The sequence below is a fragment of the Trichechus manatus genome, unplaced genomic scaffold (genome assembly GCF_000243295.1).
Source record: "Trichechus manatus latirostris isolate Lorelei unplaced genomic scaffold, TriManLat1.0 scaffold00057, whole genome shotgun sequence".
Classification (NCBI taxonomy): Eukaryota; Metazoa; Chordata; class Mammalia; order Sirenia; family Trichechidae; genus Trichechus; species Trichechus manatus.
Window position 1 is genome coordinate 14,933,540 of NW_004443993.1, and position 17,990 is coordinate 14,951,529.

The 17,990-nt window shown below is 62.5% G+C and overlaps 2 protein-coding genes across 5 annotated transcripts in view; both read right to left on the bottom strand.

Moving 5' to 3' along the window:
* The window catches only part of CIRBP (cold inducible RNA binding protein), a 3,570-nt gene extending 3,379 nt beyond the window's left edge, over positions 1-191 (bottom strand). For 2 of the 4 annotated variants that reach the window (XM_023733336.1, XM_023733335.1), the window contains exon 1: positions 44-182. The gene's annotated coding sequence lies outside the window, so the exon portion shown is untranslated. Of the gene's footprint in view, positions 1-43 lie in introns of all 4 variants that reach the window. The other 2 variants (XM_023733334.1, XM_004378513.2) reach the window with 2 other exon arrangements.
* An 11,625-nt stretch (positions 192-11,816) lies between these two features.
* On the bottom strand, positions 11,817-17,950 carry MIDN (midnolin; the record flags this gene model as incomplete). Its single annotated transcript, XM_023733165.1, has 6 exons — positions 11,817-12,252; positions 13,785-14,075; positions 14,640-14,787; positions 15,063-15,371; positions 17,589-17,651; positions 17,846-17,950. Coding segments are annotated over 6 exons (1,194 nt in total), but the record flags the coding sequence as incomplete, so codon positions are not given.
* Between the last annotated feature and the right edge of the window lie 40 nt (positions 17,951-17,990).

Consider the following 17,990-nt stretch of genomic DNA (forward strand, 5'->3'; position numbering starts at 1 on the left):
CCCGGCCGCCGACCCGCCCAGGGGCGTGCCGCCGCAGCCTCGCCTCGCCTGCCGGCCGCAAGCCGCCCGCCGCCTCTGGCTTCTCCGAGCCGTTGCCGCCAGGACCCTCACCACTGAGCCGGGCAGGTCCTTGACGCAGGCGGGAAGACAGCGCAGCACAACAACCTGAGCCTCCTAACGCGCGAGTGAGGGGGGGCGCCCCGCAGCCCGGCCTTATATATGCCGCCGCCGGGCCCCGCCTTAGGCCCGCCCCCCGCGCCGCGCGGGCCAATCCGAGACACCGGACAACGCGGCCGCGCCTCATATTCATGAGATGCGGGGCTGGGCCTATCCCGGCCCCGCCCCTTGCCACGCGCTGTCGCCTGGCACGGTGATTGGTGGGGTCGTTTCCGAAACGCAGTTCCCCGTCCGCGCACGCGGGGGGCGGGGCGGGGACAGGGCTGACCCACTTCCGCGCGCCCTGTCCCTGCCTCCGGGAACAAAGAGGCCTCAGGCCACGGCTTCCAAGGGCCGGAGCTTTGTGGGCATTCCCCCGGTGTCGCCCGAACCCCGGCCTTGTCTGTGCTCCAGCAATCGCTGATATACCGAACTCACCTGGGGTCCATATCCCCACTAAGGGCCCCAGCTCAGACACCCCGACTTCATCTGAACCCCTGGTCAACATAACCGATACCCCAGTACTCCCAGGGCCCCAATGCTCCTGGATACACCACTTCCCATGATCGACGCCAATACTCCACCCAAACCCCAACACTCAGACTAGCCCCAATATTCACCACCACGATCTCAATTCTTCCTAATTGGCACCCCAACTTCACCCAACCCATGGCCTAAAAACCTCAACCCACCCCTCACCGAACTCCGACTTCACCCACGTCGCCTGCGTCTCACTCCACAACCCTCACCTGGCCCCCAAACCCACGCTCAGCTCAGCCCCCGAAGCCTCACTGCACGCCAATATTCAGCTCAGCATCCAGGCGCCCCCTCACCATGTACTTCCTCAGCCCCCAGACAGCGAAAACGCGACGATTCTGCACACCTGAAATTCTGCACACTTACAACCCACTCACAACCCACTGGAGAGGAAGGGGCCGCTCCGACGCTCCCCTGGTCTTGTCTTGTCTTTCCAAAGACATCTGTTGAGCCTGGCTCTGGGACCATGGAGGATCCCCAAGATCTCTACTATCATTGGGACCAGCTTTGCAAAGACCCTCACCCCTAAGGCTTCTCCCACGGAGCCCGAAGGCCTCTGAGGTCCCCCTTGTGGCCACCGTCTGCCTTTGCCCAGGCCTCGGCTCCAGGCCCCCTTCTGGGGGTGGGAGAAGCCAGTTCTGAGCCCCCACCGGCCCAGACCAGAGATCCAACCTATAACCCTACCCCAGAAAGCCTTCGGAGAGCAGGCCCCCCTGCAGACGACTGGGGTCAGTGATGGGGCAGAAACACCCTCCCTTTTGCTGTTCACCCCTCTCCAAGTGGGTCTCACTGACCCTCACAGCACGGGACAAGGGCAGGGACACTGTCTCCAGGGACAAGGGTGCCCAGACCCCTCATCAGCTCGGGGTCCCCTCCCCCAGGCGGCAGCTGTGTGACTCATTGCCACCCCCCCGCACCTCGAAACCCCACGCCACAGCCCCCCTCCCATGCAACTCCCTGTCAGCAGCAGTAGCTGCTGCGTCAGCCCCTCACGCAGGGTGGTTATTAAAAGGAACAGGGAGAAACATCAGCACTCAGCTCCCCCTCCCGGGGCCCAGTTGAGGTGTGGGGCCCACGCACTGGAGCCCCAGGAAAGCGACTTGTGGGGGGCAGGAGCAATACAGGCCCACCTTTTCTGATTTGCAACCCCAGCAAAGACAGGAGCCACTGCCTCCTGCCCGAGACCAGGCCACGGGGACCCTGGATCCCCCCACTACATTGTCCTCTGGGTCTGTGTCTCTGCCTGTTGCTGCTTTTATGACACGCTGGGCTCATTCATTCATTCATCGCTCCAGTACACAGTTACCAGATGCTCACTGCCAGGCGATCCTCTGTCCTCGTGTGTACCCACGAATGCGCGTACTTTCTGGGCACCCGATTCTTCGCGTGTTCTCACGTTGGCGTGTACCCATAACTCACTGCGGGTACCCGTCCCTACGTGCATCAGCATTTGTACCTGCGTCTCAGGTGTATACTTGTCAGGGTACCTGGTCTCCGTGGTTCCCTGTGTCTGTGCACCCGTGACTCGGTGTCTACCCATGACGGTCCCTGTGTGTCCCGGTGGGGGGGTTCTCAGAGGGTGAGACCACCTTTATCCCTCCGCGGCTTCTGCGGCACTACACCGGACCTGCGCGCGAAGCGCGCTCTGCATCGCAGACACGAGGGGGCGCTGCGGCCTCAGCCTGTCACTCTGGCCGGGGCCTCAGATCCACCCCCGTGGTCCAGGCCCCGAGGGACGGGCCCGGAGTTGGGGGGAGAACATGGCAGAGGGCTCCTCTTGGCGCCCCTAGTCCCCACCGGCCCCGACTGGCCACTGCGCGGACGCCCGTCCCCGCGCAACCCCGCGAGGCGTGCGTGCGCACCTCGGCGCCTGGACACTGGGGGTGGCTTCGCCCGCCGCCCCCACGCCCACCTTTGTCCGCGCGTGGGGAGCGGCGGCTCCGAATAGCCGGGCCGGGGACGGGGATCAAGCGCGAGGTCTCCGGGTCTCTCTCTGTCCTGCAGGCCCCGCGGCCCATTCACAAACCCGCCCCCTCCCCAGCCGTCCGCCCCCGCAGCCCGCAGGCGCCCGCCCCGCCCTACTCCCCCCCCCCGCGCGACGTCGCCCTGGAGACTGGGGTAGGGCCGCGCCTCCCCCGCCTTCCCCGAGGGCCGGGCCTGCCGGACGCCAGGCCTTCTCCGACCCCTCTAATGACCGAGCGGGAGGCGTAATGAGCGTCTGGCCCGGGTCGGGCGCGCCGGGATGAAAGGCGCGTGGGGGGACCCCAGGGCCGCGTAATTAGCGCCCCTCCCGGCCGGGCGGGGGCCGGACTGTGCACCTGGCGGCCGCCTGGCGGGGGCGCGGAGAGGAGCCCAGATGCGCGGGGCCCGAAGCCCGGGTGGGGATACGGGGCCTTGGAGAGGGTCTGCGTGCACCCGTGAGCCCGTAGGCAGGGGGCTCATGGGCACGAAGACGGAGAAATAGGGCCGTGTATGCTCCAGCGCGTGCACACGGGCGTGAAAGCGCGTGCAAGAAACCCAGGCCACTCGTGTGCGTGTGCGGACACAGGAACACGTCTGCATCGGGAGCGTGTACCCATGTTTGCATGGTGCTGTGTGTGCTGCGACCCGATTATAAGTGCACAATTGGGCCTGGACGCCGGAGCAGCTGGGGACAGGGCTGTGTGTGTGTCACATGTGCCCTGCGGTGGGAACTCATGCTTTGTCAGCGACAGGAGGGCCTCGGGGCCTCGGGGGCGGGGGAGACTTAGCAAGAAGCCAGAAGCCCAACAGAGCAAGGGTTAGGCCTGCCCCTCCCCTAGCTCCCACCGGCATCCAATTCCCTAGGAGGCCCCAGGTGTCTGTCACACAGGAGAGCCCAAACAGGACAGCACCCAGGCCTCAATTTCCCTCCTGTTCCTTGGCAGGGTCTCCATGGTGGAGGACAGGCAGGGCAGGGTGAGTGGGGACCCACCAGGCCAGGCCTGGGCCCTGGGTCTGGGTGACTCAGCCCCTCCCCACAGGCCTGAGTCAGGGCTCAGGAATGTGGAGGCCGCAGAAGAGGCCTAACTGCTCCCAGCCGTCCCAGCTGAGGGGGGCCGCGCCTGGGGCGCAAAGGGACACCCCTGGCACACACATCCTGTGGATGCACCATACGTGTGCACACCCGTGTCCCTGCAGTATACCCATGGTGCACAGTCACAAGTACACATGCTCTCAGCATCCCAATGGGCCATACACAACTGCAGCCCTACCAAGTGCACGCACAGCCCACCCTAAATCTCCCGTCCGTGTGCCTGGTGCCAAGAACACGAGACAGTGCAGAGTGAAGCCCGGCCACGCACACAGCTATGTGCCCCCTGGGGTCACACACGTGCTTGCTCTTTCTGTCCTCACGATGCCCCCAGGGACACGAACGGAGGACCCCTTCTACTGAGAGAAACTAAGGCAGGACTGTGGCAAGTGCACAGACGCACCAGGAATACGCATCAGCTTGCATTCATTTACATATACAACGCATACTAAATGCCTGTGGAATACGTGAGCGCACACATGCACAGAAGACCCCAGGGGTCTGGTGGCTGGTGGCTGGCCTGTGTGGGGGCTGGGGACAACCCACCTAGTTTCCAAGACTGGGGGAGGGGCAGGGTCCATAGCCCGCCCCCCAGGCAGCCTCAGATGTTGCGTGGCCCCTGTGCTATCAAGCTCCTGTCCACTCATATGACCACGGGCCCACCTGCGTGTGCATGGAGCCACACAGGATTCCTGCAAGGACGAGGAGAAGCAGAAGGGCCCCTGCCTGGGGCTTGTGGCAGTCACCAGGGTGGAACCAATGGATAGTGACCCCTGGGACAGTCACAGGGGCTAAGGGACATACCAAGTATGAGTCAGGAACGCACAGCAGCACAGGTACACGCCCTGTATACTTGCAGGGCGCCCCATGTGCCCACGGGGTGGGTGCAGTGTACCACACCGTTCAGCCACAAAGCAGGCCCCTCCCGCCCCTCGAGGATCCCAATGGCACAGCCACAGGCTCAAACAGGACTGTAAACATGGCGCAGGACGGGGCAGCGTTTCACTCTGCTTGTACGTAAGGCCGCCGTCACTCCATGGCACCTAACAACAGACACAAGTCAAGAGTCAGCCATGGGCAGGTGGCCAGCTGGGTGGGTAGGCAGCACCCAGGCCCCTCTCTGGCCCTCAGCTGCTTTCTCTGAGAAATGGGCGTCAGAGAGTCAGTGTCCAACAGTGACCACAGAGAAAAGCGTCACAGGCGTGCCCAGTTAATCTGGGTTTTTCTCTTCTTTCTTGATGGTACAGGCCACACAGAATTGCCTACTGTGGCTTTAAGTGTTCAAATTCCACTTGAAATCTCCAACAATAATAAAAAGGCTTTTTAATGGGTAAGTCATGGGGCACTGACACACACACCCCTCCGTCCCCATCCAGATGGCCAGGCTGGGAGCGGCATGTGGCTGGATATGCTTCTGTGGACGGTCGGTAGGCAGTGTTTGTGGCTGGAGCACGGTCAGGGTGTTCCCATCTCGAGGGCTGTGTCTGGGGAGGTGCTGCCTTTGGGGTTGTCTGCGTGTGTCTGGTGGCACCGTGGTTAAGAGCTCAGCTGCTAACCAGGAGGTCAGCAGTTTGAATCCACCATCTCCTCAGAAACCCTATGGGGCAGTTCTACTCATTCCTATAGGGTTGCTATGAGTCAGAATTGACTCCACGGCAACGGGCTTGGTTTTTGCTTTATATCTGAGTTGGGGTTGCCTGGTGTAATGTTCTATTTTGGGGTTTTGTGCTGGAGGTCTGGGCACAGGCTGAGAGTAGGGGGTGTTGTTTGTTTTGAGGACAATACAGTTGGGGTGTCACGTGCTGTGGTAGAGTCAGGGGCTGGGTTGAATGGTGTGTTTGGGGGGGTGTTGCTGTATGGAAGACCAGGGGCCTGGGACAGGCAGGGCTCAGTAAGTGCTCATTGCCTGTTGAGGAGTGAGAAGGGTGTCATGGGCTGTAGGGACCCCTGGGTGTGAGTTGAGGGTAGGTGTTTAGCCTCTGGGGGTCTGTTGGGTTGTGTCCCCCGTCCGGGGTGTGTACGTGGCAGTTGTAACCAGCTGCCTCCTGCAGCTAGCCCCACCAGTCTCCAGTTCCGCTGGGGTGCCTGCCTCGGGGGTGACCGCCTCCTTGTGGGGGCCGGCCCCACCCACATTCCAGAGGGGTTAGGGGTGCCCTCCCCGTCTGCTCCGCCCCGCCCCCCTCCCCGACCTCTGACCCAGCCGAGCCCACCACCTCTATCCCGGGCACACACCTCGACAGCTGGCCCCAGGGAGGGGCGGTAGGCGGGGGTGGCGGCTGGAATGCGAGCAGGGTGAAAGAGGGGGGCCCCCCAAGAGGGGGCGGAAGTGGGGAGGGGCCAGGGACGAGGAGAGGAGATGGTGGGACAGGAACGGACAAAAATAGACAAGACCGCCGGAGAGATGGAGACAGAGACAGAAATAGAGGCCGAGGGACCGACGAGGCAGAAAAGAAACAGAGACAGGGACACAGGAAAAGAGAAGTAGAGGGGGAGGGGCAGAAGGAGGGGGGAGGAATAGACTGAGGGGGGAAAGGGCAGATAGAGGGGGAGGTAAACGGAGGTGGCAAACAAGTAGACAAAGACAGGGAGCAAGGCAGGCAGCCTCAGCGGCAGAGCCCCAGGTGACTGCCACCGCTCCCCACAGGCGAGGCTGGGCGGCTCACCTGTCCCAGGTGACACCAGAGGTTGCCTGTTCTCCGCCCACCCAGGGCTGGAGTCAGACTCCTGGGTGGGGCCCCAAGCTCTTGGTCACGGGTGGCAACATCCCCAGCCTCCAGCTCAGCAACTCCCATTACCATGGGGCCCTGACAGGAGGCGGGGTCCCGCCCAGGCCTGGTGGGGGCATCTGTGCCTGGGGCACCCTGCTGGGTGCTGGGGTTGCAGGACCCCGCCCAATGGGGCACCAGCTCCCCAGAGGCCAGGCTCCTCCTTGCTGCCCTCCCCAAGACACCTCCTGACCGTGGCCCTGGGCATTTCAGAACCCTGGCGCCAACTCACAGTACCCATTTGGCCACCCCCTGGGAATCTGGCTTCAAGCAGACAGCCATGACCCCTGGTGACCTTCTCCTGCCCGCCCGCCCACAGCCGCCTCCTCAGGCAGGATCACTGCTCACCTGTGAGGTCACAGACCAGGTCCGAGGCTCCCAGCCCGGCTCCCTCACGACTTGGCATCCACACCTGTGCACACAGCCAGCCCCTGCCCAAATCTATCTCCAGCCCTCTTCCCAGGCTAGCCCCAGGGTCTAGCCTTGGACCAGTGGTTTTTGCCAACATGCACCCCCACCTGGCAAAGACACCCCTGTTCACTCTGGCCTTTTCGGAGTGGACTCCCTGTCCTGCTCAAGACCAAGCCCACAGCCAGGTGGCAAGTGATGTGTGGAATTCTTGACACTTCCCCCCCCCCGCTCCCCCCCGCCGGCCTCCAGCCCTTGATGGGTCCTCCCACCTCCTGGACAACCATTTGGAACTTTCTCCCCTTCCCCGAATCTCTGTCCCTCCCAGCGGACCCCTGGCCTCCTACTTGGCTGTGAAACCGAAGCCACCTTCAGGTAACGCCCTGGGCTTCCAGCCACCGAAACCACAGCTCCATCTGCCCACCTACCTCTGCACCCTTGGTCACATGTCCACCTGCGCTACCCTGGCCACTGCCAGACTTCCCATTAGTGCTCTCTGCTAAGCCCCAGCAGAGGGTCCAGTCGCCCCCTGGATGTCCCGGATTCGGCTAAACTGGACTCTGCTCCCCACAACCTGCTCTTCTCCCCGGGTCCCCATGTCATCCCTCAAGTCACAGACTCGGGGTGCTTTTTTTCTTCCCAGCTGCTCTCCAAATGCCCCCGGCTTTCATGCTGAGCTGGGCACCTTGCCGTCCTGCTGTTGGCAAACTCCTACGCCTTTGACAAAGCCTCAGCCGCAAAGCCCCTGCTCCCTGTGGAATCCCCCAATCCGACTTCCCCCAGCCTGGTGCCGGGCACGCGGGGGCAGGGTGGGGCGAGGGCGGCAGGAAACGCCTGGGCGTGCAGGGAGGGGTGCATGTGAGCGTGCCTGTGCTGGGGTCCACGTGCAGCGCCCCCAGCTACGCCCCCTCTTCCGTCCCGGCTCCGCCGCAGCCATCAGACCCTGAGCTGCGTCGCGTCTCCCGCCCCCAAGTTGGCAGACGTTGGGGGAGGGGACAGCGGTGCCTCCGCGTTCACGCTTGCGCACTCGACCCAGCCAGGATGAAGTCCCGCCTCCCGGGGGCAACTCTGCACTGCTATTGGGTGTGCAGATAAGAGAACTGCGCGGCCACCAATGAGGCGTCTCCGTTCGGGAGGGGCGTGGTCTGGGCCTCCCGTTGAGAGGTCGGGGGAAGGGGTGACGTCAGGCCAGTTTCGAGGCGCGTTGCCTTGGAAACCGCGTTTCCATCCCCGCGGGTTCCGGGGCCGCCCCCTCCCATTCAGCTTTTTCTCAATGGAGGGAGCGGGAGGTGCAAGGCCGGCCCCGCCCCTTGTGATCCCGGCAGCTCTTTGCTCTCCGCGCCTCAGTTTACCTTTCTATGCCTCCCAACTCACACATGACCTCCTCCTGTGACCCCTTCCGACCGCTGCACCCCCTAGGCCGGGCTCAGGCCAAGCTGGCCCGGACAGCCCCCAGGGCACCTGCTGGGGCAGGCGTGGGCGCTTTGGGGAGGCGTAGGGGGCAGAGGAGCAAACAGCTCAGACAGCCCCCACCCCAGGGTGGTGTCCTTCTAGACCCCGTGCAGGACCGTGCCCCTCAGACCCTCGGAGCAAAGCCTCTGACCCTTCAGATCCCCCAGAGCACCATCGAGTCCCCTCAGACCCTCCAGTGCTAGGGGCTCCCACCTGAGCTCTCCCACCGGCAGGCACTGCCCTGTGGCCCTGCCTGAGGCCCCGTGGGGCCATTCTCTCACCCACTGACAAATGGGGTCTGAGGTCTGGAGGGGTCAGCCTGACCTGGCCTCTGTCTTCCTGCTGTTGGGCGCTGGGTGGGTGGAGGATGACTTGGGAGTGACGGGGGGTTTCTCCAGTGAGGCAGATGTAAGAGACTTGGGCAGGGGTGGGGGCCGCATAATTTCACAAACACTGGGACAAATGGCTTGTCAATGCGACCTCAGTTTCCTCATCTATAAAATGGGAGTATAATTACATCTCTCAGGTCGTCTTGACTGTCATATGAGGAAATACAGGTATAAAGGACATCAAGGATAATGATGGCTGTTCTGTGTCTCTACCCAGTTCCAAGATGGTTGAGGCTGGGGCCCCATGGAGGCCCTGGGGAGCCCCAGGCTGGGGCAGGCGGAAAAGAGCAGGAATCCAGGGGCCAGCAGAGGGGCTGGGGCAGAGAAACAGGCAGGACTGTGCCGGGGGAGGGGTGGGCGGTGCCCACTGGGGAAGTTCCCAGGCAGAGCCAGAAGGCCTGCTGGGAGGGGTGTTCCTGGCATAGGGCACAGCCTGGGTAAAGGCCCTGGAGGTTTGATGCCAGGGAGCCAGGGAGCACCAGCATGCAAGGCTGGGGCGTGGCTGTGGAGGGACCCGGAGGGGTCACCCAGGCTGGACTCTGCCTTGGAGGCCTTGAATGCCAGCCCATGGCGCCGGCTTGAGCCCCGTTTGAGGATTGGGGGTGGGAGCCGGGGTTGGGCCAGGGACCACCCATCTGCGGCACCAGAGGCCTGCCCTGTGAGCTCACTGCAGCAAGCCAGACAGTGCTGAGTCTGCAAAAAAACAGCAAGAGCTGCCTCTCACGCCCTGTGGTTGGGGAAACTGAGGCCCAGAGCCGGCAGCTGGGTCTCTTTCTCCACAGGCTACTGAGCCCTACGTTCTCGTTGACCGCACAATGCATTTCACAGACCCAGGTACTGAGGCTGGACGGAAGGACAAGGGGCCCGCCCAGGTCAAACAGTAAATGGGCAAGCCTGTGCCCCCACGCCCTGCGGGCCTTCCGGCCTTAGTACCGGGAAGTAGCCGCCCCCTCGCTCCTCCCCCAGGCAACTTCCTGTCCCCTCAGGCTAGGGAGGGGGCGTGGGAACCACTCCCAGACCACACCCCACTCCTCCGCTGGTCGCCTGGGAGCTCACTTCCCATCGCCCACTCTGGGATGGGCAATACCACCTCACGTCACCCCAGCCCCCGCCACCTCACCTCAGGCTTCTCAGGATGAGCAAGACCCACCCCCCCATCCAACCCAAGGGCAGGAAAATCGGCCCCATCCCAACCCAGCCCCCCAGAACAGGCAAGGCCCCTATGCCACCCCAGACCCCTCTTGGAAATAGGCAAGACCACTCCCACTCAGGCAAAGCCCATTCCCCCCCTTACAGGCAAGTTCCCCCACAGCCCCCCAAGGCAAGCGCCCCTCCCCACAAGGGCCCCCGTGAAAACCAGGCGAACCTTCACTTGTTTCATTTTGTTTTATTACTTGAAATCACGGTGTTTGTAGGTTTTTTTTCCTTTCTCAACTTCATGTTTTCATATTGTAAACTCACGCGAGGTGCCAGGACCCCCACAACCCGACCCCCGAGGGCGGTTAATGCTTTCTTGGGGGGGGGGCCCTGGCGAGGGCGGGCCACTCCTGCCTGGGGCCCCTGCCCTCTGACCCGCGGAGGCACAGACGTTATTTAAAAATTGTTTAAAAAACAAAACAGAACACACGTTTAAATAGGAATCCAAGACAGTTATTCGGAAAAACAAACCCGCCCCTTTTTTCTCTTTTCTGTTTTTTTGGAAAACAACAAACAAAAAAAAAAGCCAAAAACAAACGAAAAGAAACCCTCGACCCCCTAACCCCTCTGACCCCTCCCTGCCCACCCCCCACAAAAAAATTTACAAAGCTACAGTCACACATGATGTTCACATCTGAAACCATTGTTTAAACACGTGATCAAGTGGGGGGTTGAGGACCTGGGGCTTACCTACAGGGAGGGGGACAAGCGGGAGGTGGGGGGAATGGGGCGCGCAGGACACAGAAACAGGTGTGGCCAGGACTGAGACGGACAGGTAGGGCCCGGGACAGGCCCCAACATCTCCATTATCAGTAAAAAAAAAAAAAAAAAAAAGTGAATTGGAAAAAAAAAAAAAGTCCACCCACGTTGAAATTGCCCCAGTCAGGGGTTTGTCCCACAGCCCCGGGGGATCCCGCAGACCCCCAGGGTCTGGGCACTGAGTGGGGAGGGTCCAAAATAGACCAGCAGCGACCCCCCCACCCCCCGGGGGTTAATGCTACACAGCGCTGCCCCTGGCCAGGGGTTCACAGCTCAGCACCCCTCCCCCTCCAGGCTGTGGAGAGTACCCCGCCCAGAAGCGCCGTCCATAATCCCCTGTCCCTCAGGAAGGGCTGGGAAGCCTCTCTCCAGACCCCCAGCCATTTGCTCTCCTGGGTTGTCAAGAGATTCCCCAACCCACTATTGGCTCAGTCAAGAAATCGATAGTCTATAAATACCCCAAGCTCAGGCAGGAGGTCAGAAAAAGAGGGGTGGGGGCCGAGGGTGGCGTTTTAGGAGGAAATAGCACAGTGAGTGGGCCGTGCAGAACCCAGGCGGGAGGTCTGTTCCCGCGCCCTCAGTTCCTTTCCAGGCAGGAGGGCCCGACGTCCTCACCTGAACTCCAAGGCAGGCCCTGGCCTCTCCCCAGAAACGGCTTTGCTTTTTTTTCTTTTTTAAACAGAAAACAGGGACAATGGAGAGAGACTAGAGAGAAGGGCAGGTGTGGCAAGGACAGTCCCCATGTGACCTGGTGAGGTCCAGGTGTGGATTTCTCCTTTTCAACCCAGGCGGGCCTGCTGGCCTTAAGATTGCGGCGGGGGTGGGACGGGGGTCTCCGGGCCCCTCCCCTCCCCGTAAAGTGCATGAGGCATCGAGAATTTGACTTTAAACCTGAATGGGGCGGAGGTGGCGAAGGGGGCGGAGCGGAAGGGGCGGGGGCGGCTTCCTGTCGCCTTCCCAGCTCAGCCATCTGGAAGGATGCTACATATTTGGAGCTAGGGAGGGTGGGCGGGAAGGGACCCGGAGCCGGAGGAAGAGGTGGGCACGTGTGAGGAAACGAGGAGGCAGGGAGCCGGGTCCACGGGCGTCTGGGAAACCACGGTGAGAATCATAAAAAAGGAAGAGAAGGTGGCTGTGAGCGTGGACCGCGGGGAGGGAGGGCTCTCCGTGCGCTGCCTGCGGTTCTGGCTCTGCACCGCCGGCGGCGGCTCCTCCCAGCGTCCTAGCCACCGGGGCGCAAGGGGAGAGGGTGCCATTTCCTAAGCCACCACGAACTCGGACTTGATGTCGGGGTTCACTTCTGGCTTCCAGACGGAGTCCTCAAAGTCGAGACCCAGGCCAGCGGCCTCACTGGAGCCGCCGCCGCCGCCGCCCCCACTGCTGTCGCTGCGGCCGGCCTTGCGGCTGGGCGGCCAGTGGTAGGGGCCCCGGGCATCGCGCCGGGCCTTCCGGCGGAGCCGTTTCTGCTGGAGTAGAAGCTGCAGGCGCTCCACCTTGCAGCGTGTGGCACGGTTCTCCGTCTGCCGCAGCCTGTCACCTGCAATGGAGGGAGTGACCTGTGACTCCCGAGGGCCCCCCACCTTCAGAGAAAGTGCCACGGGTGTGTTGGGCACAGCCTGTCTGCCTGGGCATTGTCCCTGGCGTGGGGACAGTCAAGAAGTGGCTATAGTGACACAGATGTCCACATAGCATGTGTTATCAGGTGCCATGGAGTGGATTCCAACTCATAGTGACTCCAAAGAGTACAACTGCCCCATAGGGTTTCCTAGGCTGTCATCTTAACAGGAGCAGATCGCCAGGTCTTTCTCTCTCAGAGCTGCTGGATGGGTGTGAACCACTGGACCTTTCAGGTAGCGGCCAAGTGCTTAGCCATGATGCCACCAGGGCTCCTTAATGCGGTGTATAATCCCACTTATAAAAAGTAGTTACAACAGGCAAATGCACAGAGACCAAAGTAGATCAGAGGTTGCCAGGGGCTGCAGAAGAGGGAGGAGGGCCTTACTGATGGGCATGGAGCTTCTGTTTAGAGAGAAGCAAAAGTTTGGGAAACAGATAGCGGTGGCAGTCATTAAAACCAGCGGCTGCAGAGTGGATTCCGACTCATGGCGACCCCATGTGTGTCAGAGCAGAACTGTGCTCTGTAGGGTTTTCAGTGGCTGGTTTTTTTGGAAGTAGATCACCAGGACTTTCTTCTTCCAAGGTGCCTCTGAGTGGACTCAAACCAACAACATTTTGGTGAGCAGCTGAGCACTAACTGTTTGCACCCAATTACTACAACACAACTGTGCCCTTAGAAGTGTCTAAAATGGGCAGTTTGATGTTGTACGTATTTTGCCACAATAAAAGTGATAAAGAAGGAAACAAGTCTTGTGCCTAGAGTGGGCTCAGCACGCCAGCTTGACTCCTGTTCATCTCCTTGCTCACTGCTCTACTCCCAGCTGAACCGGGAACTCCGGGAGGGCATGGGTGGGGGGCGGGGGCTGCCTCCCCAACCCCTGTGTCTCCAGGGTCCCGCCCAGGGCCTGGCCCGAGAAAATGGTTGTTGAGTGAAGGATCGGGAGTTTGAGCCCTCCTGCTGTTTCGTGACCCAGGGGGAGACCCACCCCTCCCTTACGAAGTGGGGACCCTAACTCCTGCCTGCCGGGGTGCTCACTGGGGAGAACTGGTTATTGTTCAACAGACAGACAGGGGAGCAGCCAGATCGTCAGGGGCCCAGGCCGCCTGCATGCAGGAGCGGAGGCGTCTGGGCCTTTCCCAAGTCCCCCACGAGGGGGGGGGGGGGGCTTTGGCCCCCGCCTCACCCTGCCAGGCCTGACTAGGCCATTCATAGCTGCTCCGAACGCCATCTGGACAGGGGCCCCCCGGGGGGGCGAGAAGGAAGTGAGGAGGGACCCCCTTGAGAGTGGACAAGGACACTTTGTGTCCTAGCACACACGTTTCCCTTATCTGCATCCCGAGCCGGGTGGGGGAAGCGGCAGCTGGTGCCCCCAGCCCCGGCGGGTCAGCTGCTGCGTGCTTGGAACTCACAGAGGGGGGGTGCTGAGACAGCGGACGGCGCTGGACACTTACCAGGTGCGCACGCGCCCGGCGGTTTGCACATACGGATCTGGCTCTGGCCCTGCAGCAGTGAGGCCGGGGGCGCAGCGGGCAGCTTCTCGCAGGAGGTAGACTTGGGGGCGAGGTCGGGGGCCGGTGCGGCCGCGGGCGTGCACTGGGCGTGGCAGCGCAGCTGGGTCAGCGATGGGGGCATACCCTGGTAGTGCCGTGTGGCGCTCAGGAGGTCATTGAGGATCTGCAGGATGGTGCCGATGTCACGCCGCGGCCGCCCGCTGCTGTCCTGACAATTGGGGTGCAGCGTGCCTGCAGTGGAGGGAGGGTGGTGAGCACATACGTGTGCTGGCTCACACGCATGTGTGGGCGGGGGCTCCAAGGGGGCAGACAAGCATATGACATGCGTCCAATCTGTGGACTCAGCGTGAAACCGCCTGCGGTGGACACGTGACCGTATGACTGTATAGACTCTGGGTGGAGACGAATCAGCGCACGGACACGTGGTCACCTATGTGGACTCGGCGTGCAATCACCTGGGGTGGAGGCAGGACTTCGTGAGTGTGTATGATCATGTGTGTACAGGTTCCCAAAGGGGGTGTAAGCGAGCACACAGTATGTGGTCACGTATGTGGTCTATATGTAATCACCTGCAGGGTACACATGAACTCCTAAGGACGTGCAGCCACGCGTGTGCACGCAGGACTGACCTCAGAAGTACATTTGGTCACACGGGTGTAGGTGGGTGTTCCTGGGGCGGGCATGAGCAAGCACACAGATCCTCGGGATCTGGTGAGGGTGTGTGTCTGATCCCGTGCACGCACTCAGAGAATGATGCAGACGCAGACAAGATCAGACGTGTGCCGGGACACTTACCAGAGAAGGTCCCTGAGAAGACCCCGGGGGCGTGGTTCACGAAGCTTTCGATGACAGCGCCAGGTTTGCGGGGGCGGGGGGCGGGGCTGCCCCCAGGGGTGGATGTGGTGCTGGCACTGCTGCTGGCCGGCGGGGAACAGTCCATCTGCTGGCAGAGAGAAGGGCTGTGAGCTTGGGATGCAAAGATGACCCAGGAGTCAGGGATGAAGGGAGGCCCAGTAATCTAGGGTCTGGAGATAGCCTGTCAGCCCAGGGCCTGGGGAGAGTCCCCCAGTCCAGAATCTAGGGATAGGCCATCACCCTGAGGTCTGGGACTGGCACCTGGAGTGAGGGACAGATTTGGGTTTCTGAGCCCACTCCCTCCCAGAGTCTAGAGATAGTTCACCTGTTCAGGTTCCAAGAATAGCCCTCACCCAGACTCACCTTGGGACAGGTGGTAGAGGTTGCGTGGGATCGAAAGGAGCCAGCTGTGACTGGTGAGGGGGACGCAGGGGCAGGGCTGCTGGGCACTGGGGGGACGCGGGCAGCACTGGACACGGGCCGGCAAGGTGAGGTCACGGGGGTGGTTGTGCTGGGGTCTCCACGGGCTGCAGCGGCTGCAGCTGCAGCCAGCACATGCCGATGCTGCAGAGGGGCGTGCTGGGCGGCGAGCTGCAGCTGGACGAACATCATGTGGTCACCTACGCGCAGCGCCAGGGTCAGCGGCGAGCGGCCAGACAGGAAGTCACTGACCTGCAGAAGGAGCACAGCCTGTCAGCCCCAGGGCCCTGCATGTGACGCCCCCAGCCCGGCCCAGCCCAGCCCCCCCGCGCTGCGTGACCTGGGGCCTCTCGCCGCCCCTCTCTGGGCTCTGGGGTCCCTGTCGGTGCCACGGACGCTTAAATAAAATGAATCGATATTTCCGGAAGCCGCCTCCGCCAGCCCGGCCCGGCCTGGGTGCCGCATGGGGGGGGGGGGACAGAGGCGGGTCAGATGAGGGCCTGGCCCTCCCTGGCCAACTTGGTTCTGAAAGGGGAAACTGAGGCCAGAGGGGGCAGGGCCCAACTGGACGTGACTGCCCTCAAATAACCCACACTTCACACAGCTGCTCCACCCTCTCTGGCCCCATATTCTCTACGCCCGTGAACGGCAGGAGGGGGGCCTGCCTCAGCCCCCTCCCAGTTAAACCACCCAGCCAGTGAGTGGGTGGAATTCCTGTACAAATTCTTCCATCCTAACCTTTGCTTTCTCAAGATAAATATTTATCTGTCCTGGGCGGGGCAGAGGCTGAGGGGCGGCGCCACTCTGGAGAAGGGGGCCCTGACCTATTCCCTGGGGCCTAAGTCCCCCAGGGCCTCAACCCCACTCTGCCTAAAATTAACCCTCAAATCTGCCTCCCCTTTGCTGTGGGCCTGTAGTGGGTGGGGGGTGGTGGTAGTGCACTGCCCCCCTGCCCTGGCGGTTTCGGGGCACTCCTCCTCTGGGGCCTGGCCAGTGTCTTTTTCTCCCCAGGGGCTGGGATGGGGGGGCGGAGGTTTCTGAGAAGTGACACAAGCTGGGATGACTCAGAACAGACTGCCTCCCGACTCTCCACCCAGCTCCTTCTCTGCAAGGGGGCCGTGGGGAGGGGGAGGAGATGGCAGGGCGAGGGCCCTACCCCGCTGCCAGACCCCCCCCAGCCCAGAGACGCCCCTTGCAGGAAGGGCCCAGGGGTGGCTTCCCAAGAGCAGCTGGGGCCCCCCCACCCTGCAACTTCCTCCCTGGGGACGGCAGGCATGACTTTGTGCCAGGCAGGGAAGCGGCCCTGGGGCGCCCAGTCACTCCACCCAGCACCCCCCCCCCACCTCCTGACGCAGGCACCCGGGGCGGATGTGAACCCAGCCCGCCAGAGGCCCCTGCCAACCGCAGCCTTCCCCCAGCGCCCGGAGAGTTCTGTCTACAGTCGCCCCAGGAAGTCACGTGCAGCCACCCCCCGGGACCCCCAGCTCCCCCCAACCTGGTGGCAGACCACCCTGCTCCTGAGGGCCCCCTCCCTCCACAGCGGCTGCCTCAGGCAGGATCCTACTTGCTGGGGAGGGGGCAAGTGGCCTGGGCGCAGAGGCAAGCAAGAACCCTCCTCCAGAGAAGCGGCCGAGCAGGTTTCCCGAGGGCCTGGCTGGTGGGGAGGCCCGGGAACCTTCCCGCCCCCTCGCCTGTTCCCCCACCCTGGCAGCCACGGGATTGCCAAGGCCTGTGTCAGCCGCCTAGGAGGTGGCCAGGCCTACGCAGGGGGAGGGCCCGCCACCGCCCGAAAATGAAGGAAGGAGGAAGGGGGGGGAAAAAAAAAAAGTCGCAACAAAACCGGGAACCGGTGGGGGCCAGCATGGCGCCCCCTGCGCTGCCTCCTCCAGGTTACTAAATATTTCCCTAACATCCTGTCTGTGCCCCGCCCCCTCACCCTCGGGGCTGAGAACAAAGGGCAGAGGGGGAGGGGTGCGAGGTGACTCCCCACCCTCCACAAAGGGGTCACAGCAGGCGGCGGAAGGAGGTATCACCCAGGCCTGTCGTTCCCTTGTCTCCCTCTCCACGCACCCCCACCCCCTCCGCAACCCAGAAAAGATTTTTTTTTAAAAAAAGAAGAAACTCGGTGGCACTTTGGGAAAGCCGCAGTGGGTGCGGCGGGGGCGTGCAGGGCTGGGGACGCGCATGGGCCAAGGTCACCCCACAGACGAGTTGCTTGTGAAAGCACTGTCCCCTCCCCCACAGTGGCCACCGTGGGAGAGAAAGCCCTCAAGGTCAGGTGGTGATGCTGGTGGGGGTGGAGGGAAGCAGGGTGACCAGGCCAGGCTGGCATGAAGGCGGGGCATCCCTTCCCCTTGCCCACAGACCTGCTGGGGCCACCAATGGCCCCCCTGGCGTTCCTAGTGGTGCCATGTCTGTCCCCATGGGCGTCCCCCTCCCTGGTGAAGTAGGGGCCAGCAAGGGTCTTACCTGAGTCTCGGTCAAGCTCTCCAGGGCCTGCATCACCGACTGTTCCGGCCGTGAGGCCTGGGACTACAGAGAGGGAGGGGACACACGCCTGAGAGGGGGTTCTGACAGCGGGCCCTGCTGGCTGGGATGGGCTGGGAAGAACTAGGGGGGGGGGGGGTCCCAGGCAGTGTGTGACAGGGGCTATAAGAGTGCATGTGGGAGGGGGCTGCCCGCTGTGCCCAGGCCCCCAGGCCACACCGCCCCGAGCGGCCATTTACCATGAGGCCAGCCTCCACCGTGGGCACCAGCGTCAGCTTGCTGCCATCCCCCACGCCGAACTCTTGCAGCTTCCCCGAACTGAGCCGGCTGGGGGTGCGGAAGGAAGAGAGTGAGACTTGGGAGACGGCACGGGGACGCGGAAGC